General features: G+C 45.7%; 1 protein-coding gene across 1 annotated transcript in view; it reads right to left on the reverse strand.

Annotated features, from left to right (window-relative positions):
- Positions 1-8,776: 8,776 nt before the first annotated feature.
- The window catches only part of rmdn2 (regulator of microtubule dynamics 2), a 198,599-nt gene continuing 180,379 nt past the window's right edge, over positions 8,777-26,996 (reverse strand). The window contains exon 10 of the mRNA XM_085997891.1: positions 8,777-9,436. Coding sequence (XP_085854017.1) covers positions 9,383-9,436 — 54 coding nt within the window. The 3' untranslated portion in view covers positions 8,777-9,382. The remainder of the gene's footprint in view (positions 9,437-26,996) is intronic.

Genomic DNA, 26,996 nt, shown 5'->3' on the forward strand with positions numbered 1-26,996 from the left:
TACTATACAGTTTATTTTTACTTTCCAATTTTTTTTCTTCTAAATATGCACCTTTTAAAGGGCGGATTTAACATAATACTACCAGGAGACATCTGGAGAATTACACTTGTGATTATAAATTTAGGATTAGTAATAGAAGCAAAATTGAGGGAGGATAGAAGAATTGTTTTCATGCAAATGGTAATTAGAATTTCGGAATGCATTACTAAAAATGACTATTGAAGCCAAGTCGATCACAACATTTAAGGAGAAATTATATTCTTCAACACACATGAAGAAAAATATTGCAGGATACAGGGAGAGAAATTGGATTAGAGTAGCTCGCTCAACTGTGGAGCTAGCGCTGGCAGTGATAAAATGGAGCCAACAGTTTCCTGCGCTGAAATTTCTACAAATATTATAGGGCCGTTGTACTAGTTTGCACCAATGATTCAGACTTTGCATATAGATAAAAAAAAATGTGCAACTTATTTGGATTTAGATGCTAAATCATCCAAATCCAGTTTACTGAAGTGTGAGGCTCCCACGAGGAGGTAAGCTCATGTCACTTCAACTTTTCGACAATATTCTGCAGTCCTGTTCCAAAGAAAGTTTAAAACGTTTGCAGGTGATCCATTGGGAACTTTAAAAAGATTTAAACTTCATTTTAATCATATCAGACACCAATAGGGCTCACTGCTGGTAATAGTATATAACTAGAGTTTAGAATGGCAGTAAATCGTCTTGTTTGTCGCAGCCCGAGAGCAAAGCAGGAGGCAGACCAGTTGCTGTATTTGGCATTCTGTTCGTAATATTATGTAACCAGATTTTAGAATGGCAGTGAGTGGATTCTACTTTTCATAGCCAGAGAGAGACACAGGAGGCAGGCCACTATCTGAAAACAATGGCAGGAGAATATGATCCAGGGCTCTCTTGTTATCTGTAGTATAATAAACGCCTTGATAATTGTCATTTCTTCCAGTTACCTATAAGCTGACAGCCAGGACAATAGATGGTTGCTGGCACTTTACATTTCTATTGGGACGGTTTAACAACTCTGTATTTTCCCTCAAACTCACTGGATCCTTCAGACTGTGTTGAGGGGGTAGGCAGGTAACGTACTCCCAAGTAACAGCCAGTGCTGCTCAGAGCCGCCTGCCAGGAGGAAGGTGAGAGCAGTCTAGGATGAGTCTTTGTGTTCTCTTCTCCCCAGAACAGCAGTGTCGAGATCATGGGGGTGAATCAAACTTTCACTCCTCCACTTCATGATGCTACTGATTGATATTCTAACCAGTGGTGTTAATTTAACAGTGTACTGACAATTGATACCAAAGTTTTGTAAAGAAAAACACCCCAGTCTTCTATTACACAAAGGTACTTCCTCATTACCATTTATAAAATGAAACTATAATCAGTTCAGTTTGCTATCAAAGCTATATTTCAAGCAGCACTCCAGCATTGCATGGAAGAATGAGATTTGAAATAATCAGCCATTGAAAATGATCACTTTCCTACATTTAATCTTCAAAGCACTACTTCATTCGATTCTTTGTAGCCTTTATGGAAAGAGGTTTATTTTCATAATTAATGTCATAAATGTTTCATGTGGCACACACAGACATCTGGGATTACCTCACTTCACAACTATTGTGAAAAGATGTTTTAAATACTGATCGTGTTGCACCATACCCACTGCACTAGTTGTGTAACTATGATCTAAGTTTTGTGCTTTGCTCATCATGTTGTTCTGCAGAGTTAATAGTGGGCTGATCCACTGTTCAGTTCTCTGTGTGAATCAAGACTCAAAACGATAAAAGGATACAACAGTATGCAGAACTGAATGGTTAATTCTAACTATTGTACAGTAATAATCAAAGCAATTTCCATTTACACAATGAGGAGGTGTTTCCACATTGTGTGCATTTTAAATTACTGATGCTCAGATTTATAGAGTATCTGCCCAGTGTGCTACAGATAGTTTGATAGCAAAATACTGCGGATGCTGGAAATCCGAAATAACAACAGAAAACGCTGGAAAAACTCAGCAGGCCAGGCAACATCCGTGGAGAGAGAAACAGAGTCAACGTTTCGGGTCGAAACCCTTCTACAGAACTGTAGAAGGGTTTCGACCTGAAACGTTGACTGTTTCTCTCGCCACGGATGTTGCCTGGCCTGCTGAGTTTTTTCCAGTGTTTTCTGTTGCTAGATAGTTAATTGATAGCCACTAATTACTTGTCTGCAGCCTTGCCACCACCCCTGAAGTATGTGATAACGTCATTGTTCTATGCGGATTACAAATGGTGCGTCATTAATTTAATAATAAAGTTTGGTTTGTAGTCAATGAATTGGAATTTAACAGAGGGACAGACTTCAATGCTGTAAATCCGCAACTGTCCTCAGAACCCTTGGGCAAGGGATGGGAAAATCAGCCAGTTAAAATTGATGTGGATGGTAGCCATTATTGACATTTTTTAGGAGAATAATTTTGAGAAGATTCAAATCACCTAATAAAATGCCTGATGAATGCTGAAAAAAACTTTTTTTAAATTTGGATCTATTGGTACCATAATTAACCTTTTTGTTCAAATTCTAATTTACTGATTAGACGTGAAAGGCAAACTCAATGATAAAGTTATTGAGACTTGCAAGAAAACAATTGTTCAACCATGACTGCAAAATACGAAGGGGCATTCTGTGGCGGGGGGCTTTGGACAGACCCCTTCGCACTGTTCGGGAGCAGGCATGCTGCCAATGTTGAACATTGCAAACTGTCCTAAAGGGTTTGACCCTTATGTAATTTTTGGTAGTAGAATGTACCCCAGTCAAACCCACACTGTATGGTGGATAAGATATGGAGAAAAAAGTGATTCTGCTTGTGCTGGTGTTAAGAAGAGGCACTGCCTTAGCAACCAGTACAAATCTTGATATGTGCCCAGAGACTTCACAGCTGAAGATATGGATTCAAAGTCAGGCTTTGAATCCATAAGTAGGTTCAGAAGAGAATATTTTTGATTCACAAATTCACACTGTGATTCCAATGGTATGTTGACAGTATAATTTACTAAGGCGCTGCTGATCCTTATCCTGGGATTCCTATATGATGGTTATTTCAGGAGCACAATCAATTATGATTGCAATCTTGATCTGCTGCTGACTGCATTGGAGCAGCACAATGATTACATGCAGGTTAAAGACTTTGGTGCTTTAGCCACTTTCTACACTAAAGGTCTATTGGAGCCATGAGTCTCAATAGATGTGTGGTTGCAGCTGTAGTAGGTCATTGGAAGTCAGGGAAATTCTGATGTCTTCTCTCCAAAACTTTGGAGACAAGTTCAGTTCAGTTCAGTTCAGTTCAAATGCTTTATTGGCATGAAAGTTTACAGAGAACCATATTGCCAAAGCTTACATAGCAAAAAGGTACAGTTTTCCAACATTCTGTAGGTGTCAATCGATTTGACATTTGTTGGGTATATACAATATTACTTTTAAACAATATTAATTTTAAACAGTCTTTCTACTTCATTTGGTATGTTCAATATTAATTTTAAACAGTCTTACTTTTAAACAGTCCTCAGGTTGTGACATGTTGTTACATATTTAGCCCCAAGGTATGGTCTGTCTCCTTCTCCTAGGACTAATCTCAATTTTGACAGATCATCCAGTTCCTTGAAATCTGGGGTTGTTTGGCTTAGCTTGTTGAATAATATGTTTCTTGATGTGTTGAATTTTTCGCATTTTAGGAGGAAATGCATTTCTGTTTCAACCTCGCCAGCCAGACATTGATCGCATATTCTATTCTCTCTAGGCTGCCAGGATTTCTTGTATCTGCCTTTTTCAATTTCCAGTTGGTGGTCGCTTAGTCTGTACCTGGTGAGGGTCTGTCTCTGTTTTGTGTCTCTGATGGTCGTGAGGTAGTCTGCCAGTTTATATTCTCTTTTTAGGGCCCGGTAACATTCTAATCTGCTTTGGCTTTCGGTTATTTTGTTCCAATGTTCCAGGTAGGTTTCTTTGCATTTTTTAATGATTTGGTTCACTCGGATTGGTGTTTGGACGGCTGTGTTGGTCTGGGGCTGGTCAGGGTCCGGCTGAGTACTTAGTTTCAGTAGCAGCTGACTCAGGGGACTCTTTTCTGGGTTTAGCTCTTGGGTCTGAAAGGCTTTGAAATGAAGGGTGTCTGGGGAGCTAGATTTGAGGTGATTTAGGAAGTTTAGTGCTCGTTTTTGGATGTTTATTATCAGTGGGTATCTGCCTAGTTCGGCTCTGCATGCATTTGTTGGCGTTTTTCTTTGGGTGCGAAGGATGCTTCGGCAGAATTCTGCATGTAGGGCTTCTATTGTGTGTTTTTCCCATTTAGTGTAGCTTTGGTGATTTAGCGGGCCCCATACTTCACTACCGTACAGTGCAATGGGCAGGATTATGCTGTCAAAAATTTTGAGCCAGATTTTGATTGGGATTTGGATGTTGTAGAGTTTTCTTTTTATTGCATATAGGGCTCTTCGGGCTTTTTCTTTTAGTGCATTCACTGCTATGCTGAAGCTCCCTGATGCTGTAATAGTTAGACCAAGGTAGGTGTAGCTCATAGTGTGTCCTATAGTGGTATCACTGAGGGTAAACTGGTATTTGTTTTCCTGACATCTGGGTCTTTTCTGAAAAATCATGATGTTGGTTTTCTTTAGATTTACTGTTAGAGCCCAATTTTGGCAGTATTTGTCGAGTAGGTCTAGTTGTTGCTGTAATCCCTGTTCTGTGGGAGACAGCAGAACCAGGTCGTCCGCATAGAACAGGGACTTCACTTCTCCATCCAGGAGACGGAGACCTGGTGACTCGCTTTGCTCCAGCATGTCTGCTAATTCATTTATGTATATGTTGAACAGGGTCGGGCTCAAATTGCAGCCCTGCCGGACGCCTCTTCTCTGGGTGAAGAAATATGGGCTCTATCGATACTACCTTTTTAAAAAAAGTCCTCACCTGCACTGGATTCACTTTTTGATGCATATCGGAGGTATAGATGAATACTCAAAAGTAAGTTTTCCATATTGTTAGATACCGTGTCATGAACTTGACTTCCCACATACAATATAAATATCCTCATTCCACGCATTTTTTTTTGAGCAGCAGAGGGAAAAATCTATCATGATTACTAATCTATGCAATAAAGAGCTCTTCCAATTCATGAACATAGGAACAGGAGTAGGCCATTCAGCCCCTGGAGCCTGTTCTGCCATTCACTGAGATCATGGCTGATCTGCGACCTATCTCCATATACCTGTCTTTGGTCCATATCCCTTAATACCCTTGGTTAACAAAAAGCTATCAATCTCCGATTTAAAATTAACAATTGATCGAGCATCAATTGCCGTTTGCGGAAGAGAGTTCCAAACTTCTACCACTCTTTGGCCGTGATTTTATCGGCACTGAGGGGGCGGGTTTGGAGGCGGGTCAAAGGTTAAAATAGTTTTGATTGATGGCGGGGTCCAATCCCGCCATCAACCTGCCTCCAAATAATTTTCCCAATTGTCGGGTCCCCGATTTGCGCATGGACCCGACACCTAGCAGCGGGAAGAGGATTAAAGCCACTTACCTGCATGTTAACAGGTAGTTGAGAGTAGTTAACAGTCTATTTTTTAATTTTGCTGCTTCTGCCTTGGGCTTCCCGACGTCTGGACACCACACCAGGTAAGTGTGGCATGTTGCGAGTCTGCTGTAGTGTTTCTGCATTGATGACAGCTGCAGAAGTGGTGTGAAGGATCCAATGGTGCACTGGTGAGTCTCAGAGGTAAGAAAATGTTGGGAAATGCATTTACACATTTATTTAGGTAACAAGTTTTGAACACGATGTCCAGTGCCACCTCATTGGGAGAACCTCTCTCACCAGTGACAGAGCGCTTCTGTCACCTCACCTGCAGCTGCCATCTGTTCCAGCCTATGGAGGGAGTCACTGGAGAGCCTGGGGGCAAGAGCTCAGCTTTGTACAGTGATTGTCAGTGTTTGCAGCACCTCAGTGCTGTCAAACACCGAGAAATGAGCTGTCAAAAAAAATTGTGCGTGGTCCCTTTAAGAAAATGACGCGTGATCAAATGACGTCATCTGACCGGCTTCCTCTTAATTAGCCGGCAAGCCCGCAGGGCGGGCTTAACAAGGTCAATCAACATAAAATCACGTCCATGGGCCGGATGCAGTTGGGGGCAGGACTGGAAGCCAGAAACCACCTGACCCACTCCCAAACGCATTCATTGACAAAATCACGGCCTTTGTGTGTAGAGGTGTTTCCTAATTTCACTCCTGAAAAGTCTGGCTATAATTTTTAGACTATGTCCCCTAGTCCTAGAATCCCCAACCAGCAAAAATAGTTTCTATCATTTCCCCTTAATATCCTGAAAACTTGGATCAGATCACCCCTTAACCTTCTAAATTCTCGGGAATACAACCCTAATTTGTGTAATCTCTCGTTGTAACTTAATCCTTGAAGTCCAGGTATCATTCTGGTAAACCTACGCTGCACTCCTTCCAAGGCCAATATATCCTTCCTAAGGTGTGGTGCCCAGAACTGCTCACAGTACTCCAGGTGTGGTCTAACCAGGGTTTTGTATAGCTGCAGCATAACTTCTATCCCCTTTTACTCTAGTCCTCTAGATATAAAGGCCAGCATTCCATTAATTTTTTGATTTTTTTCTGTACCTGTTCATGACATTTTAATGATCTATGTACCTGAACCCCCAAGTCTCTTTGAACATCCACTGTTTCTAGCTTTTCACCATTTAGAAAGTACCCTGTTCTATCCTTTTTAGGTCCAAAGTGGATGACCTCATATTTGCTTACATTGAAATCCATTTGCCACAGTTTTGCCCATTCACGTAATCTATCATTATCCCTTTGTAATTTTATGCTTTCATCTACACTGCCTACAACACCGCCTATCTTTGTGTCATTGGCAAATTTGGATATATGACTTTCTATGCCATCATCTAAGTCGTTAATACATTGTGAATAGTTGAGGCCCCAACACAGATCCCTGCGGGACACCACTAGTCACATCCTGCCAATTTGAGTACCTACCTATTATCCCTACTCTCTGTCTCCTGCCACTCAGGCAATTTCCTAACCAGGTCAATAATTTGCCCTCAACTCCATGGGCTTCTACCTTAGTTAACAGTCTCTTATGTGGGACTTTATCAAATGCCTTCTGGAAGTCTGTAAAGATAACATCCATAGACCTGTCCACTACTTTAGTCACCTCTTCAAAAAATTCAATCAGGTTTGTCAGGCATGACCTACCTTTCACAAATCCATGCTGGCTTCCTCTGATCAACTGAAAATTTGAGGTGTTCAGTCACCCCATCCTTAATTACAGACTCTAGCAATTTATCCACAACAGATGTTAGGCTAACTGGTCTATAATTACCTGGTTTCCCTCTCTCACCATTCTTAAAAAGCAGAGTGACATGTGTAATTTTCCAATCTAAAGGAACAATTCCTGAATCTAGAGAACTTTCGAAGATTATAGTTAGGGCATCTGCAATGTGCTCACCTACTTCCTTTAAAACTTGGGATGGAAACCATCTAGCCCTGGGGATTTGTCGCTCTTTAGTGCCATTATTTTCTTCATTACTGTTATTTTACTTACGTTAATTTTATTGAGTCCCTGTCCCCGATTCAATATTAGTTTTTTGGGGATTTCTAGCATGCTATCCTCTTCTACTGTAAATACTGACACAAAATAATTATTCAACATGTCCGCCATTTCCCCACTGTCATTGACAATATAACCACTTTCAGTTTTTAAGGGGCCAACATTGCTCCTGACCACCCTCTTTTTCCTAATGTAATTATAAAAATTCTTTATATTAATTTTGATATCCCTTGCAAGTTTCTTTTCATATTCTCTTTTTGTAGCTCTTACTATTGGTTTTGTGACCCTTTGCCGTTCTTTGTATCTTTCCCATTTGCCAGGATCTGTGCTATTTTTTGCATTTTTGTATGCCCTTTCCTTTAGTTTTATGCTGTCCCTTACCTCTTTAGTTGTCCATGACATTTTTTTGGGGCAAGTAGAGCTCTTGCCACTCAGGGGTATAAACTGGTTCTGTATCACGTTAAATTCTTTTTTAAACATCTCCCACTGATCTTCTGTCATTTTACCCATCAACAGATTTGCCCAATTTACTTTGGACAGTCTCTGCCTCATCCAGTTGAAGTCGGCCTTACCTAAATCTAGAATCTTAGTAGCTGTTTTGCGTTTCTCCCCTTCAAACACTACTTTGAACTCGATCAGGTTATGATCGCTATTGGATAAATGTTCATGCACAGTTAGGCTGTTAACTAAATCTGGCTCATTACTCATTACTAAATCTAGTATGGCTTGCCCCTTTGTTGCCTCTAGGACATATTGTTGTAGAAAACTATCACACACTCAAGAAATTCACTACCTTTCTGATAGGTGCTAGTCTGCTTTTCCCAATCTATATGAAAGTTAAAACCCCCCATTAAAACCACACTGCCTTTACTACATGCTTGTCTAATCTCTGCATTTATACAATCTAGCACTTCAGAGCTGCTACCAGGGGGCCTATACACAACTCCCACTACAGTCTTAGATCATTTCCTATTTCTTAATTCAACCCATAAGGTCTCCATTGGCTGCTTATCTCTTTTTAAATCCTCTCTTTTCATTGAAGTGATTTCATCCTTAATCATGAAGGCTACTCCTCCCAAATGACAAATTTGTATTTTACCTTCTCTAGTACGGAAGTGGCCATAATAATTTTTTGTAACTCAGAAAACAGAAACTTCACAACCAGTATACTTTGATACTTTTTTATTAATCTTTGGAAAAACTGATCAAATATTTATATACTTTTAATGCAGCATGCTTGTAGCTAAATGTAGTTCTTTTGAAAATCCATTATACATGTTGATATTCATGCCTTTCTTTCCATCAAATGTAAAAAAAGGTCAATATTTGAGTCACCTTTACTGTCTTTGGAACTCGTAATATTTTTGGTAAAAGACTCAAGTACTGTAGTGGTTTCTGTACATTACTAAAAATAGCCATTTCTTGGACTTTGTATAGATATTATAGAGATCATAAATCTACTTAAAAAAACTATATTTGCAGACATAACCCATCATCATTTTTTAAATTATACAATTAGGTACCATTGATATTTTCAGTGTTAAGAATCTTAACTAGATTAACTTCAGAATCTGTGAACTCAACATGATTCAATGAATAAATCTATTGAAGCAAAATTTGAGAGAATGTCAGAAGAAATGGTCTTCAGTGCTTGTTCTCAATGTCATTTGTCATGTTCCTTTTCTCAAACAAATATTACAGTGCAGTTATGTCACTCATGAGCACATTCAAATGTTTAAATCATTTTCATAATTGGAAGGAAAGAAATAAAATTTATTGCTTCAGGACAGAGAGCAGGTTTTCTAATTCTTCCTGAGTTTCTTGTTCCTGCAGAGAGGAAAGGAAAATGTACATAAGCATATTTTATAAATACTCCTTCCCTTTAAACTGGCATCTTTTATATACCAATAATTATTTTTGTCATGCTCATGTACAGGAAGATGTCTCAAAGTGCTTAATATTGATAAAAAGCAGTGGACATTTACAGGATGGAAAAAGCGAAAATGGAGAGGGTGGGGTGGGCAGTGAGAGAGGGAGCATGCAGAGGGATCTAGAGAAGGAGTTGCAGAGAACAGAAAAACTGTGGCTGAAATAGCAGCTAATGGTGGAGCAGAGGGAGTAACCCAGTGTCAGAGGAGCTGAAGGTTTGTGTGTAGGCAAGCAAGCCTGGAGGACATTGCTGAGGCAGGGCAGGGCAAGACCATGGAAGGATAAAAGTCAATTTTCTTGAACCATTCACATGAAAAGTTCAAAAGTCTCCAAAGTTTCTGCAACATTCTTTGACTGACACATTGGAAGGAACATTGGATGCCATATGTATACAATGCATGGTCTAGAAATAGCTAAAGGTGAAGTGGAAAGGGATCTGGGGGATAGATTCAGCATGACAAGAAATCTATGGAGCAAAAATAAACAACATGAACAGAATGGTTAATTATATTTCTAGGTCAGTTGATTAATCAGAAGATGCCAAATTAAAACTGTACAGTCGTCTGGTCAGACTGCACCTTGAGAGCTGCGTTCAGTTTTGGTCACCAAGACATAAGGGAAATATTGAAGCAACGAAGACAATGCAGAAAATAGCCATGAGGTTGATCCTAGAGTCAAATGATTGAGTTACGTGGAAATACTAGTAAGATTGAGGTTCTTTAGTCTTGAAAGAAGGTAACTGAGAGGGCACCTTACAGACATGTATAAGCTATTACATAGCATAGATATGGTTAATTGGGAGTACTACTTCAAGGGGTGCCAAAATACCAGAATAAAGGGAACATTAATTAAAACTAGTGAAAGGAAAATTTGGGAAAGATGTCAGGAAGAACTTCGCGCAAAGACTGATCAACAGTTGGCCTTTTGATTAGGGTCGCGGAAGTGAAAACCACAGCCCCATTCCAAATACAGCAAGATCATGTGAAGGGAGTAAAGGAAGTTTTTCTTTATTCTGGATGGATGAGCTAAGATTGACTGAGTGGCCTCTCTCAAGAATATTGTGTCAAAAATCTACACTATAAATAGTAAACAGTTATATTGATACCCGTTTTCCAAGTGTTTCCCATTGTGGACCCAACAACAAAGTTCATGCTATCTCTTCCCATCACTGCATTTTTATATAAGCGCAAAATACTGTGGATGCTGGAAATCTGAAATATATATACACATCAGTATCAGGTCACAAGGATAAATATACTTCAATCATCCATCCTTTATTTTATACACAGCATTTTAGATTTGTAGCAAGTTACATTATTTGGTTTTGTACTGTCAATGTCATAAAAAAGGATGGGTGAGTCAGCTCTTTCAATTTGACACACAAATGTTGTCATGTACTTTTAAAAAGGGTCAATTATTCACCTGAGGATCCTCATTCACCAAATCAACGTCACCTCTATGTAGCATGGGTTAATCCCTAAAATCAATACTCCAAATTGAAGAAATTATACACAGAACTCTTCAAACGTTGTACCAAAATATCCCTAGGCTATTACAATATTTCAGGCAATTTCCTCGTGTACTTCATATTCACCTTTCCACACCCACACAGAGTCCTATTTCAGTCAGATGTGAACATTTGATATCACTGGTGTTAATGATGAACCTCCAGCACCAACACGTGATGCTGAGGAAGCCAAATGTAAGCACACATTATGCTGCTCCTTGTTCTCAGCCACAGAGAAATAAAGATACAAATAGTGGATTTAATAGGCGCTCATTTCCTTATTACAGATAATAAGCACTTTTTAATTCAACTGCTCATAACCACTCCCTGATGACAGGGATATAAACCAGTGAAAGTGTCCTTCAGTATAGTGCACAGGCACAGCATATTGTTGCTGTTCAATACTTTCTAAGAGCTGTCAAATAGTAAAGCCTAACATTGGCTATGGTACACTATATGGCATATTAATCTGAATGTTTCCATGTTATAAATTAGTTTTATGAGTTCCATTTCTCTTTCTTGCTACAACAGTGACTATACATCAAAAAGTACTTCATTGGCTATAAAATGATTTTGGGACATCCGGTGGTCGTGAAAGGCGTTATATAAATGCACAACTTGCTTTCTCGCCTATCTTTGTATCATCAGCAAATTTGGCTACATTACACTCAGTCCCTTCATCCAAGTCATTAATATAGATTGTAAACAGCTGAGGCCCCAGCACTGATCCCTGCGGCACCTCACTAGTTAGTTTGCCAACCTGAAAATGACCCATTTATCCCGACTCTGTTTCCTGTTAGTTAGCCAGTCCTCTATCCATGCTAACATATTACCCCCAACCCCATGAGCTCTTATCTTGTGCAGTAACCTTTTATGTGGCACCTTATCGAACACTTTCGGGAAATCCAAATACATCTACTGGTTCCCCTTTATCCACCCTGCTCGTTACATCCTCAAAGAACTCTAGCAAATTTGTCAAACATGATTTCCCTTTCATAAAAGCATGCTGACTCTGCTTGACTGTATTATGATTTTCTAAATGTCCTGCTACTACTTCCTTAATAATGGACTCCAGCATTTTCCCAATGACAGATGTTAGGCTAACTGGTCTATAGTTTCCTGCTTTCTGTCTCCATCCTTTCTTGAATAGGGGTGTTATAATTGCGGTTATATTACCAATCCACTGGGACCTCTCCAGAATCCAGGGAATTTTGGTAGATTACAACCAATGCATCCACTATCTCTGCAGCCACTTCTTTTAAGACCCTAGGATGCAGGCCATCAGGTCCAGGGGATTGTCCATCTTTAGTCCCATAAGTTTGCCTAGTACTTTTTCTCTAGTGATGGTGATTGTTTTAAGATCCCCCCTCCCTACAGCCCCTTGATTATCTATTATTACTGGGATGCTTTTAGTGTCTTCTACCGTGAAGACCGATACAAAATATGTGTTCAAAGTCTCTGCCATTTTCCTGTTTCCCATTATTAATTCCCCAGTCTCATCCTCTAAGGGACCAACATTTACTTTAGCTACTCTCTTCCTTTTTATATACCTGTAGAAGCTCTTACTGTCTGTTTTTATATTTCTTGCTAGTTTACTCTCATAATCTATCTTCTTCCTCTATTATTTCTTTAGTCGTCCTTTGCTAGTTTCTAAAAATGTCCCAATCCTCTGGCCTACCACTAATCTTCGCATCATTGTTTTCAATTTGATACCATCCTTAACTTCCTAAGTTAGCCACAGATGGTTCATTCTTCTCTTAGAGTCTTTCTTTCTCACTGGAATATATCTTTGCTGAGAGTTATGAAATATCTCCCTAAATGTCTGCCACTGCTTATCTACCATCTTACCCTTTAATCTATTTTCCCAGTCCATTTTAGCCAACTCTGTCTTCATACCTTTGTAATTGCATGTAATTAAGTTCAGGACCCAAGTTTCTCACCCCCAAACTGAACTTGAAATTCTAACATGCTATGATCTTTATTCCCTAGAGGATCCTTTACTATGAGATCATTAATTAATCCTATCTCATTACACATTACCAGATCTAAAATAGCCTGCTCCCTGGTTGGTTCCTCAACGTATTGTTTTAAGAAACCATTCCAAATAGACTCTTATGAACCCTTCCTCAAGGCTACATTTGCCAATTTGATTTGTCCAATCTATAAGAAGATTAAAATCACCCATTATTATTGCAGTACCTTTCTTACAAGCCGCCATTATTTCTTGATGTATACTCTGTCCTACAGTGTAGGTACTGTTAGGGGACCTATAGACTACTCCCACCAGTGACTTCTTTCCCTTATTATTTTTTATCTCCACCAAAACTGATTCTACAACTTGATCTTCTGAGCCAATATAATTTCTCACTACTGCACTGATCTCATCCTTTATTAACAGAGCTACCCCACCTCCTTTTCCTTTCTGCCCATCCTTCCGAAATGTCAAATACCTCTGAATATTCAGTTCCCAACCAGGATCGATGTCCTAGGGGGAGTGTTTGATAGTGCTCTGGGGGAGGGTTTAAACTAAAATGGCAGGGGGTTGGGAACCTGAGCGGGGAGACAGAGGAAAGGGAAACAAGGATAAAAGCAAAAGACAGGAAGGAGAAAAACAAAAGTGGCAGACAGAGAAATCAAGGGTTTAAATCAAACATGGCCACAGCAAATAATAATTCTAAAAGATCTAAGAGCGTTAAAAAAACAAGCCTGAAGGCTTTGTGTCTTAATGCGAGGAGCATTCGGAATAGGGTGGATGAATTAGCTGCACAAATAGAGGTAAATGAATATGATATGATTGGGATTACGGAAACATGGCTCCAGGGTGGTCAAGGCTGGGAACTCAACATCCAGGGGTATTCAATATTCAGGAAAGATAGGCAGAAAGGAAAAGGAGGTGGGGTAGCATTGCTGGTTAAAGAGGGGATTAACACAATTGAAAGGAAGGATATTAGCTCTGATGATGTGGAATCTGTATGGGTAGAACCGAGAAATACCAAGGGGCAGAAAACGTTAGTGGGAGTGGTATATAGACCTCCAAACAGTAATGCGGAGGTCGGGGATGGCATTAAACGGGAAATTAGAGAAGCGTGCAATAAGGGCACAGCAGTTATCATGGGTGACTTTAATCTACATATAGATTGGGCTAACCAAATTAGTAACAATACTGTGGAGGAGGAATTCCTGGAGTGTATACGGGATGATTTCCTGGACCAATATGTCGAGGAACCAACTAGAGATCAGGCCATCTTAGACTGGGTATTATGTAATGAGAAAGGATTAATTAGCAATCTTGTTGTGCGAGGCCCCTTGGGTCGGAGCAATCATAATATGATAGAATTCTTCATTAAGATGGAGAGTGAAATAGTTGACTCAGAGACTAGGGTCCTGAATTTAAATAAAGGAGACTATGATGGTATGAGGTGCAAGTTGGGTAGGATTGATTGGGGAATGTCACTCAAAGGGTTGACGGTGGATAGGCAATGGCAAACATTCAAAGATCACATGGATGAACTACAGAATTTGTTCATCCCAGTTTGGCATAAAAATAAAACAAAAAAGGTGACTCAACCGTGGCTAACAAGGGAAATTAGGGATAGCATAAGATCCAAGGAGAGGACATATAAATTGGCCAGAAAAAGCAGTAAACCTGAGGATTGGGAGCAGTTTAGGATCCAACAAAGGAGGACAAAGGGATTAATTAAGAAGGGGAAAACAGAGTATGAGAGTAAGCTTTCAGGGAACATAAAAACTGACTGTAAAAGCTTTTAGATATGTGAAGAGAAAAAGATTGGTGAAATCAAGCGTAGGTCCCTTGCAGTTAGAATCAGGGGAATTTATAATGGGGAACAAAGAAATGGCAGACCAATTAAATACATACTTTGGTTCTGTCTTCAAAAAGGAGGACACAAATAACCTCCCAAAGATGTCGGGGAACATAGGCCTAGAAATTCAGTGGCCTGCGCCACCAGTGTGCGCCCAAAGAGGGCACTCAGTGGCTTTTGCGCCACTGGCCACACCTACCGCGATATTTAGTGGGGCGCTAATGGCGGCGTTAGCCTGTAGCGCTGCGCCGCCACCGATGACGTCATAGGTGTGCGCAGCGCCCCGCTCCGATGACCATATTTGGTCGCGCCCGCCTCTTCAGCGCCGGCCGCAAATAGCGACCGGTACACAGGGGCCTACCTGTGGCGGTAGTGGCGCTAGTTAAGGTGGAGGTGCGGCCGGCCGCTTTTTTGGCGGCCGCCTGCCAGCACCTCCGTCCCCGTCCTCCTACATCCCCCCCCGCGGCATTGCCAGCTGTTTCCCGAGAGCCCGGCACTTCTCCTTGGTGCCGGGCTCTTTTGCCGGCACTCGCGAGCGCAGATCGCGCTGTTGCAGGCACCTCCCCCTTAACAGTGGGAGGAAAGCCTGCAGTACCGCAGCGTGCCGTGCCGCAGCGTGTGGCGCTGCGGCCCTTAGCACGCCGATATTCAGTTTCAGCGCCCCAAGCGGGGCGCGGGAAGCCTCAATTAGCGGCCCGCTTCCATTTGGGGCGCAGAAACTGAATATCCGGATGGCGCAAGTGGCTCCGCTCGCAGCGGTAATTCCGGCGCCCAGGCGAGCTTGGCGCCCCAAACGGCGCCCAACTGAATTTTTAGCCCATAGGGTCTAATGAAAGGGAGTATTTGTAGGGAAATGGTGTTAGGGTAATTGATGGGATTGAGGGCCGATAAATCCCCAGGGCCTGATAATCTACATCCTAAGGTACTTAAGGAAGTGGCCCGAGAAATAGTAGATGCATTGCTGGTCATCTTCCAAAATGCGATAGACTCTGGAACAGTACCCATGGATTGGCGGGTAGCTAATGTTACCCCACTTTTCAAAAAGGGTGGTAGAGAGAAAACGGGAAATTACAGACCGGTAAGCCTGACATCGGTAGTGGGGAAAATGCTAGAGTCCATTATAAAGGATGCAATAGCAGAGCACTTGGAAAAAAGTGACCGGATTGGACAAAGTCAACATGGCTTTACAAAAGGTAAATCGTACTTGACTAATCTACTGGAATTTTTTGAGGATGTAACTGGTAATAGATAAGGGAGAACCAGTGGATGTGGTGTACTTGGATTTTCAAAAGGCTTTCGATAAGGTCCCGCATAAGAGATTAGCATGTAAAATTAAGGCACATGGGATTGGGGGCAAGGTATTGACTTGGATAGAGAACTGGTTGGCAGACAGAAAGCAAAGAGTTGGAATAAACGGCTCTTTTTCCGAGTGGCAGGCGGTGACTAGTGGGGTACCGCAGGGATCGGTCCTTGGACCCCAGCTATTCACAATATATATTAATGATCTGGACGAGGGAACTAGATGTAATATCTCCAAGTTTGCAGACGACATAAAGCTGGGCGGGCGTGTGTGCTGTGAGGAGGATGCCGAGAAACTCCAGTATGATTTGGACAGGTTGGGTGAGTGGGCAGAAGCATGGCAGATGCAATATAACGTGGATAAATGCGAGGTTATCCACTTTGGTGTCAAAAACAGGAAGGCAGATTATTATCTAAATGGCAATAGATTGGGAGAAGGGGAAGTGCAACGAGACCTGGGCATCCTCGTGCACCAGTCACTGAAAGTAAGCATGCAGGTGCAGCAGGCGGTTAAGGCGGCAAATGGTATGTTGGCCTTCGTAGCAAGACGGTTTGAGTACAGGAACAAGGATGTCTTGCTGCAGTTGTACAGGGCCTTGGTGAGGCCACATCTTGAGTATTGTGTGCAGTTTTGGTCGCCTTATCTGAGGAAGGACGTTCTTGCCATGGAAGGAGTGCAGTGAAGATTCACCAGGCTGATACCTGGGATGGCAGGAATGACGTATGAGGAGAGATTGGTTCGATTGGGCTTGTACTCACTGGAATTTAGAAGAATGAGAGGCGATCTCATCGAAACTTATAAAATTCTAACAGGACTAGACAGACTAGATGCTGGAAGGATGTTCCCGATGGTCGGGGAGTCCAGAACCAGGGGTCACAGTCTAAGGATAAGGGGTAAGCCATTTAGGACAGATATGAGGAGGAATTTCTTCACCCAGTGAGTGGTGAACCTGTGGAATTCTCTGCCAAAGAAGGCAGTAGAGGCCAATTCATTAAATATATTCAAGAAGATCGAAAGGCAGGGCTGGGAGAGAACAAAAGAAGTGAAGAGACATTAAGAGGTATTCAAAGCGAGACGAGATGGTGATAGGACTAGTGGGGACAAAAGACGGCTCCAGATTAGGTGTGAAATGCTCTGGCAGAATGAGAGACAGCTGCCATGTGGGAGAGAAAAAGAGGGGGGAGTGGGGGCGGGAAAGGGCCAAAAGAAGATGTGGATAAAATATAAGCAAAAATGAAATTAAACAGATTGGCCTGTAGTTGCTGGGTTTATCCTTACACCTTTTTTTTTTGAACAAGGGTGTAACATTTGCAATTCTCCAGTCCTCTGGCACCACCCCCGTATCTAAGGAGGATTGGAAGATTATGGCCAGTACCTCTGTGATTTCCTCAACTTCACTCAGCATCCTAGGATGCAGCCCATCCGGTCCTGGTGAATTATCAACTTTAAATACAGACAGCCTAGTTAATATCAGAAATGGCTCCTTCGCCTCAGATGCTTTCCCGCTCCCTTTCAAATCTGCCGCCATCACCCCCTTCCTCAAAAAACCCACACTTGGCCCCTCTGTCCTTGCAAACTACTGTCCCATTTCCAACCACTCTTTGTCTCCAAAGTCCTTGAATGTATTGTTACCTCCCAATTCCATTGTCATCTTGGCGAGGGGCACAACTACTTCTGGAGTACACTGCACCCGGATGCTGTGGAGGTCACTAGGCTTTGCTGGGTCCAGTGTACTCAGCTGTTCCTTGATATCAAGTGGAGTGAATCGTATTGGCTGAAAACTGCCATCTTATGATGATTGGGACCTCAGGGGGAGGCTGAAAAGGATCATCTACTCGGCACTTCTGGCTGAAGATGGTTGCAAGCGCTTATCGTTTCCACTCACGTGCTGAGCTCCACCATCGTTGAGGATGGGGATGTTCATAGAGCCTCCTCCTCCAGTTAGTTCTTGATGAGTGCAGCTCCAACAACGCTTAAGAAGCTCGACACCATCCAGGACAAAGCAGTCCATTTGATTGCCACCCCATCCACCGCCTTAAACATTCACTCCCTCCACCACCGGCATACCGTGGCTGCAGTGTGTACCATCTACAAGATGCACTGCAACAACTCGCCAAGGCTCCATCGGCAGCACCTCCCAAACCCGTGACCTCTACCACCTAGAAGGACAAGGGCAGCAGGCTCATGGGAACACCACCACCTCCAAGTACCCCTCCAAGTTACACACCATCCTGACTTAGAAGTATATCACCATTCCTTCATCGTCGCTGGGTCAAAATTCTGGAACTCCCTCCCTAACAGCACTGTGGGAGTACCTTCACCGCACGGACTGCAGCGGTTCAAAAGGGCAGCTCACCGCTACCTTCTCAAGGGCAATTAGGGATGGCCCAGATCCCATGAATGAATAAAAAAAGTTACGTAATTGTCCAACCACCATTCACAACTGGAAGTGGCAGAGCTGCAGAATGTTGACCTCATCTGTTGATTGTGTGATCCCTTAGTTTTGTCTATAGTATACTGCTTTCCCTGTTTAGCATCCATGTAGTCCTGTGTTGTAGCATCACCATTTTCATTAAACCAGTGTTGGTCATCTGGATTGATGTTGGAAGAGCGAGGGATATGCCGGGCTATGAAGTTACAGATTGTAGTGATATATAATTCTGCTGCTGCTGATGGCCCACAGTGCCTCATGGACGCCCAATTTGAACGGCTAGATATGTTCTTATTCTATCCCACTTAGCACGGTGGTACTGCCACATAACACAATGGAAGGTAATATCTGTGAAGATAGGACTTGGCCTCCACGAGAACCTTGCGCTGGTCACTCTAAACAACGCTGTCATGGACAGACGCATCCGAGACTGGTAGATTGATAAGGATGATGTCAAGTAGGTTGTTCCCTTGTGTTGGTTCTCTCACCATCTGCTGCAAGCCCAGTCTGGCAGCTATGTCATTCAGGACTTGGGCAGCTTAGTCAGTGGCGGTACTACCGAGCCACTTTTGGTGATAGGCATTGAAGTCCCCCACCCAGAGTATATTCTGTGCCCTTGATGCCGAGTGGTCTCCAACATGGAGGAGTATTGATTCATCAGTTGAGGGAGGGTAGTAGGTGGTAATCAGCTGGAGATTTCTTTGCCCATGTTTGACTTGAAGCCATGAGACTTTATGGGGTCCAGAGGCAATGTTGAGAACTCCCAAAGCCATTCTCCAGCCCCCTCCCCCCAACTATATACCACTGTAGCCTATCTCTGGTGGGTCTACCCTGCTGATGGGACAGGACATTGTAATGGAAGAATCTGGGACAGCATTGAAAATCTTGTTGGCATTGCTCAACCATGGGTTGGGAACTGAAAATATTATCTCCTCAATAGTGGACCAGGTATAAAAGGAAGCATAACTTTAAAACAACATTTTAACTTTGCACTCCACTGAAATAATTGACTAGTTGCAGTAGAGGCATTAATATAAGGGTGGGGAAACACTGTGTGTATGTAGCTAAACCTGTATAATCCCCTTTTAACTGCTGTATTCCCCTCCCCCCGCAAGACAGCTGCAAGCTGAGAGGAATAAGGCACGTTCAGACTTGCCTGCTGCTGAGAGAAGGAAAACCAATCAGGTTCCAGCAGGTGACCAATCCGTGAGTCATCACAGGTTCACGGGCTTCACGAATTCAGTACTGTATTGTGAGAGTTGGAGTAAAGACCTATTTCTTGTAGCTCGCTGTGTTGCCTATTTCTTTACGCGGGAGACCGTAGTCCCCCACATTGATGACCCCGAATGTCGGCGGCCGAAGCCCCCGACTCACGCAGCCCTACAGAGGCCAGCAACGACCCGATGGCAACCAGCAGCAGCCTGATGTCGGCCGGCGCCGCGTCCTTGAAGCTCCCCACTTTCTGGGAACACCAAGCATCAGCTTGGTTCGCGCACTCGGAGGCCCAATTCACCCTTCGCAGGGTTCAAGACGATGAAGAAAGGTACCTCCACGTAGTCTCAGCACTAGCAAGCTCTACCGCCGCTGAAGTTCTCGACCTGCTGGGGAACCCACCACAGACCGGCAAGTACTCAACCATTAAGGGCCGCTTGCTGCAGGCTTACGGCCTGGCCGGGGAGGAGAGGGCCCGCAGGCTTCTCTCACTACCAGGCCTCGGCGATTCTACCCTGACCCAGTTGATGAGCCGGATGCTTGCGCTCCTGGTCTCTGAACCGCAGTGCTTCTTGTTTCGGGCCCTTTTCCTCAGCCTGCTTCCTCAGCAGGTACAGACTGCCCTCGTGGGGTCCCCGATCACGGACTGCGTACAACTGGCAGCCGCCGCGGACAAAGTCTTCGCTGTCGCCCAACTCGGCTGTGCAGCCGCGAGGCTCCCCGACACCACCGAGCGCGCGCCGCCATGCCAGGCCGCAGAACTATGCTACTACCATGCGCGTTTTGGCCACAAGGCCCAACGCTGCAGAGTACCCTGCTCTTTCGATCAAACCAAGATGGCCGCCCGGGCCAACGCACAAGCCCCGTGCCGCCGACTAGGCCCGCTTGACCGCACCCCCGCCGCCACAATGGCCATCGGCACCGCAGGTAAACTGCTGTACATAACCGACTCTCGGGGCGCAGATTCCTTTGCGACACCGGAGCCCAATGCAGCATAATTCCTGCCTCCCAGCTCGACATCCAGGCAGGCCGCAGCGGCCCACCCCTCGTGGCGGCAAATGGCGCAGCCATCGCTACTTTCGGAAAGCGACGGGCCGAGGTTTGTTTCAACGGCCAGCGATTTACGTGGGATTTCGTGACGGCCTCGGTGGCACATCCCTTGCTGGGCGCCAATTTTCTTTGCGCCCACGGACTCCTGGTCGGCGTCCGCGACAGGCGCCTGATCGACGCAGCAACTTTCGCTTCACTGGCCTGCCAGCAGAGCAACAGCCCGGCCCTCGTCGGGTCCTGCTCCGCCCCGGCGCATGACGACTACGCCCACCTACTCACAGATTTCCCGAGGCTCACACAGCCGACCTTCTCAGCCGCGACAGCCAAGCATGGGGTCGAGCACCACATCGCCACTACGGGACCACCAGTGTTCGCTCGAGCCAGACGCCTGGACCCAACCAAGATGGCGGTGGCCAAGGAAGAATTCGCCACGATGGAAAAACTGGGCATTATCCGCCGCTCGAACAGCTCTTGGTCGTCCCCCCTCCATATTGTGCCCAAGCCGGGCGGTGGCTGGCGCCCCTGCGGCGACTACAGACGGCTCAACGACGCCACCACGCCCGATAGATACCCCATTCCGCACATCCAAGACTTCTCGGCACACCTAGCAGGAAAGTCCGTCTTTTCCAAGGTCGACCTGATTCGCGGCTACCATCAGGTCCCCATCCACCACGCAAACGTCCAGAAGACGGCGGTCATCACCCCCTTCGGACTGTTCGAGTTCCTGCGCATGCCCTTCGGGCTTAAGAACGCCGCACAGGCCTTCCAACGGCTCATGGACTCCGTCCTACGGGACCTGAGCTTCCTGTTCGTCTATCTGGACGATATCCTCGTGGCCAGCACCAGCAAGGCCGAGCACATCGCGCATTTGCGCTCCCTTTTCCAGCGCCTCAGCCAACACGGGCTAATCGTCAACCCGGCCAAATGCCAGTTCGGAGCAGCCCAAATTGACTTTCTCGGCCACAGAATCTTGCCAAGGGGAGCCATTCCCCTACCTTCCAAGGTGCAGGCGGTGGCGGACATTCCCCAGCCCACCTCGGTCAAGGCGCTGCAGGAATTTTTGGGGATGGTCAATTTCTATCACCGGTTCGTGCCCAAGGCCGCCGCACTCATGCACCCCCTGTACGAAGCCACCAGGGGCAAAACGGGTAAAGAGCAATTCACCTGGTCCAGCGAGATGGCGACAGCCTTCCACCAGACCAAAAGCGCCTTGGCCAACGCCACACTACTGGCCCACCCCATCCCGGGCGCCAAGACCGCCCTCACCACGGACGCCTCGGATTACGCCGTCGGCGCCATCCAGCAACAGTGGGTCGAAGGCGCGTGGCAGCCACTGGCATTTTTCAGCCGACAGCTGCGCAAGAACGAGCAGGCCTACAGCACGTTCAACAGAGAGCTCCTGGCCCTGTTCCTGGCAATCCGGCACTTCCGTTTCCTCCTGGAAGGCCGGCCGTTCACCGCATTCGTGGACCACAAGCCGCTCACTTTCGCCATGGCCAAAGTAACCGAACCCTGGTCAGCACGCCAACAGCGCCAACTCAACTTCATCTCGGAGTTCACCACGGACATCCGCCACGTCGCCGGCAAGGACAATTTGGTGGCCGACTGCCTCTCAAGACCCTCGCTCCACGCAGTGCACCTGGGCGTCGACTACGCCAGCATGGCGAGAGACCAGGCCGCCGACGCGGAGATCCAGGCCCTCAGGACGTCAACTACCAGCCTCACCCTGGCCGACATCCACTTCCACGCAGCCGGCACAACCCTCCTGTGCGACGTCTCAGTCCCCTTGCCTAGGCCGGTCATCCCATCCGCCTGGCGCAAGCGAGTTTTCGACATCATCCACGGCCTCTCACATCCAGGGATGCGTGCGTCTCAGAAACTTATGTCCGCCAAGTTCGTCTGGCCTGGACTCCACAAGGATGTGAGAGACTGGACCAACACATGCGTGGTGTGTCAGTGCGCTAAGGTCCAGCAGCACACCAAGGCGCCATTGGAGTGTTTCCCGGTGCCCGAGAGGCGTTTCGACCACGTCCACGTCGATCTGGTAGGCCCCTTGCCGCCATCGCACGGTTTTACACACCTGCTCACGATCGTCGACCGCACCACCAGATGGCCCGAGGTGGTTCCCCTCGCCTCCACCACCACGACCGACGTCGCGCGAGCATTCGTCTCGACATGGGTGGCCTGGTTCGGCGTGCCGACCGACATATCCTCGGACAGAGCCCCCCAGTTCACCTCCCACTTGTGGAATGCCATCACCGCCGGCCTCGGCACCAAGTTGCACAGGACAACAGCCTACCACCCGCAGGCCAACGGGCTCTGCGAGCGCTTTCAGCGTTCTTTGAAAGCCTCCCTCCGCGCCAGCGTGGCCGACACCAGCTGGATCGACAAACTACCCTGGGTTCTCCTGGGATTGTGCACCGCGCCCAAAGAGGACCTCCGCGCCTCCGCGGCCGAGATGGTCTACGGCCAACCGCTCAGAGTACCAGGCGACTTCCTCCCCCTGACAACGGAGCCGTGGTCGGCCGCTAGACAGCTTTCCCTGCACCAGGTCGTGGCCCAGCAATTCTGTCCAGTGCCCACTTCGCAACACGGCCCGCAGCCGTCCTACGTGCCTCGAGACTTACGACATGCGGAGTTCGTCTTCGTGCGCCGGGACGCGCAAAGAGGCCCGCTGCAGGCACCATACACCGGCCCCTTCCCAGTATTGGAGACGGGGGACAAAGCTTTTCTTATCGACATCGGCGGGAAGCCGGACCTTATTTCAGTAGACCGCCTCAAACCGGCGCACCTGGACCTCAGCGTCCCATTTCGGCCGGCTCTTCCCCCACGGCGGGGCAGACCTCCCGCGTTGGCGGCGGCCCCACAAGAGGGCCAAGACACGCCAGAACCTTACTTCCCGGGCACCGACCCACCTTCGCCGGCAGCCAGCCCACCGGCAGACCAGCCGCCAGACCAGCCGACGAACCAACCGGCCGACCTCCCAGACAGCCCTCCTCACACGCCAGATGGCTACTACAGCCGCTTGATCAAACCTCCGCAGAGACTGACTTTTACAGTTAACGAGGATTCTGGGGGGGCGTATGTGGCGTTGCCACATTGGGAAAACACTGTGTATGTAGATAAACCTGTATAATCCCCTTTTAACTGCTGTATTCCCCTCCCCCCGCAAGACAGTTGCGAGCTGAGGAATAAGGCACGTTCAGACTTGCCTGCTGCCAAGAGAAGGAAAACCAATCAGGTTCCAGCAGGTGCCCAATCCGTGAGTCATCACAGGTTCGCGGGCTTCACGAATTCAGTACTGTATTGTGAGAGTTGGAGTAAAGACCTATTTCTTGTAGCTCGCTGTGTTGCCTATTTCTTTACGCGGGAGACCGTAGTCCCCCACAAGGGGATCTTTTCAGTCAAGAAAGAGATTAAAATAAACCTCTCCAGTGCACTTATAAAATCTGACTGTCCGCTGTTAAATTGTTTGCTATTGAAACTTCAGTAGAGTACTGATTCTTCTTCTCCTTCAGGGTGATAGAAAAAAACTACAGATATTTTACACTGATAAGAAGTCCTTAGGAACAGGATTAGGCCATTCAGCCCCTCAAGCCTGTTCTGCCATTCAGTTAGATCATGGGTGATTATCTTAACTCCATTTACCTACATTGGTTCCATATCCCTTAATAACCTTACCTAACAAAATTATACCAATCTCAGTTTTCAAATTTTCAATTGATCCCCAGCTTCAACAGCTTTTTGGGGCGAGAGTTCCAGATTTCTGCTAGTTTAGGGGATTTAACCTTCTGACCTTTTTTGCTGTACTGGTAAATGAAAGACAAAACCACCACATTGGCCACGATTTTGTCATTGGATGCGGGTTGGGAGCGGGTCAGGTGGTTTCCAACTTCCAGTCCCGCCCCCAACTGCATCTGGCCCACGGTCGTGATTTTGCCTTGATTGACCTTGTTAAGCCCGCTCTGCGGGCTTGCCGGCCAATTTAGAGGAAACCTGTCGGATGACATCATTTGATGATGCGTCATCTGCCGGTTTTCTTAAAGGGATCATGCACAATTTTTCTTTGACAGCTCATTTTTCAGTGTTTGACAGCATTGAGGTGCTGCAAACACTGACAATCACTGTACAAAGGTGAGCTCTTGCACCCAGGCTCGCCAGTGACTCCCTCCATAGGTTGGAACAGATGGCAGCTGCAGGTGAGGTTACAGAAGCGATCTGTCGCTGGTGAGAGAGGTTCTCCCAATGAGGTGAGACTGGACATCGATTTCAAAACTTGTAACCTACATAAAAGTGTAAATACATTAAAAATGATTTTCCCAACATTTTCTTACCTCTGAAACTCACCAGTACACCACTGGATCCCTCACACCACTTCTGCAGCTGTCATCAATGCAGAAACACTACAACAGACTCAACACGCCACACATACCTGGCGTGGTGTCTGGACGTCGGGAACCCCGAGGCAGAAGGGGCAAAATAGAAAATGAGCCTGTTAACTACTATCAAGTACCTTTTAACAGGCAGTTAAGTGGCTTTAATCCTCTTCCCACCGCTAGGTGTCGGGTCCATGTGCAAATTGGGGACCTGACACTTGGGAAAATTGTTTGGAGGCGGGCTGACAGCGGGATCGAAAGCCGTCGTCAATCAAAACAATTTTGACCCTTGACCCACCTCCAAACCCGCCCTCTCAGTGCCGATAAAATCGCGGCCATTGAAACTGCAGTACAGATCATAATGGAAAAGAATCACAAACGGTTAAAATAAAATGCACCTCAGAAGTATTTTTTATTAAAGACGAAGGAGAACAACAAAAGAAAGCTCATGTAAGTGCCAGTGACGGATTAAAGATTAGGAAAAGCGAAGAAAGACTAAAAGCAGGAGAAAGAGGCAAAAAGAAGTCTAATGTCAGGTATATATTTTTCCTCCTCCTCTGATGTTGACACCGTGCCACTGGTGTTGGTAACTCTCAAATTCACACAAAAGTGCCCATTGTTCATGTGTGAATTTGACTACAAGTGATGTCACAGCCAAGCTAGAACCTATCCACTCCTGACATCCACATTTATACACTTCCATAGTTATTAGGAACCGGAATCTTGGACAATTTTCCCCTCCCTAACTTAAGGACCCAACGATACAAAAGCCAACTGTAACACCCTTATTGCCACCCAAGTGCAGAGGATGTTACAGCCAAGCCAGATCCTATCCTGCCCCTCCCTCCCGGAACCACGATAGGGTTCCCCTTGTCCTCACCTTTCACACCACCAGCCTCCACATCCAACGGATCATCCTCCGCCATTTCCGCTACCTCCAAAGTGATCCCACCACCAAACGCATCTTCCCCTCCCCTTTCAGCATTCCGTAGGGACCGCTCCCTCCGAGACACCCTAGTCCACTTCTTTATCACCAACAGCCCTTCCCCTTCGCCTGGCACCTTCCCGTGCAAGCGCAGGAGATGTAACACCTGCCCCTATACCTCCCCCCTTCCCACTGTCCAGGGCCCCAAACACCCCTTCTTGGTAAAACAGCGATTTACTTGTACTTCTTGCAATCTAGTATACTGTATTCGCTGCTCACGATGCGGTCTCCTCTACATTGGGGAGACCAAATGCAGATTGGGTGATCGCTTTGTGGAACACCTCCGTTCAGTCCGTAAGGGTGACCCCGAGCTTCCGGTCGCCTGTCATTTTAATTCACCGCTCCATTCCCACTCGGACCTCACTGTCCTTGGCCTCTTGCATTGTTCCACGGAAGCTCAACGTAAACTCGAGGAACAGCACCTCATCTTCCGATTAGGCACTTTGCAGCCTTCCGGACTCAATATCGAGTTAAACAATTTCAGATCATAACCTCGGCCCCTATTACATTTTTACTTATATTTTTTTCCACCCCTTTGTTTTGGATCTTCCCTTCCCCCCCCCCTTTCCTTTTTTTTCTCTCTCCCACACGGCAGCTGTCTCCCATCCTGCCAGTACACTTCACACCTAATCTTGCCGTCTTTTGTCTCCACTGTCCTATTACCATCTTGTCTGGTTTTGAATACCTCTTAATGTCTCTTTTACTTCTTTTGTTCTATCGCAGCCCTGCCTTCGATCTATTTTATTTCCTTTCCAGTTTGAAAAAGGGTTAGACCC

This window comes from Somniosus microcephalus, chromosome 9, assembly GCF_052327205.1.
Source record: "Somniosus microcephalus isolate GS21.2 chromosome 9, FLI_Smic_1.0, whole genome shotgun sequence".
NCBI classification, from domain to species: domain Eukaryota; kingdom Metazoa; phylum Chordata; class Chondrichthyes; order Squaliformes; family Somniosidae; genus Somniosus; species Somniosus microcephalus.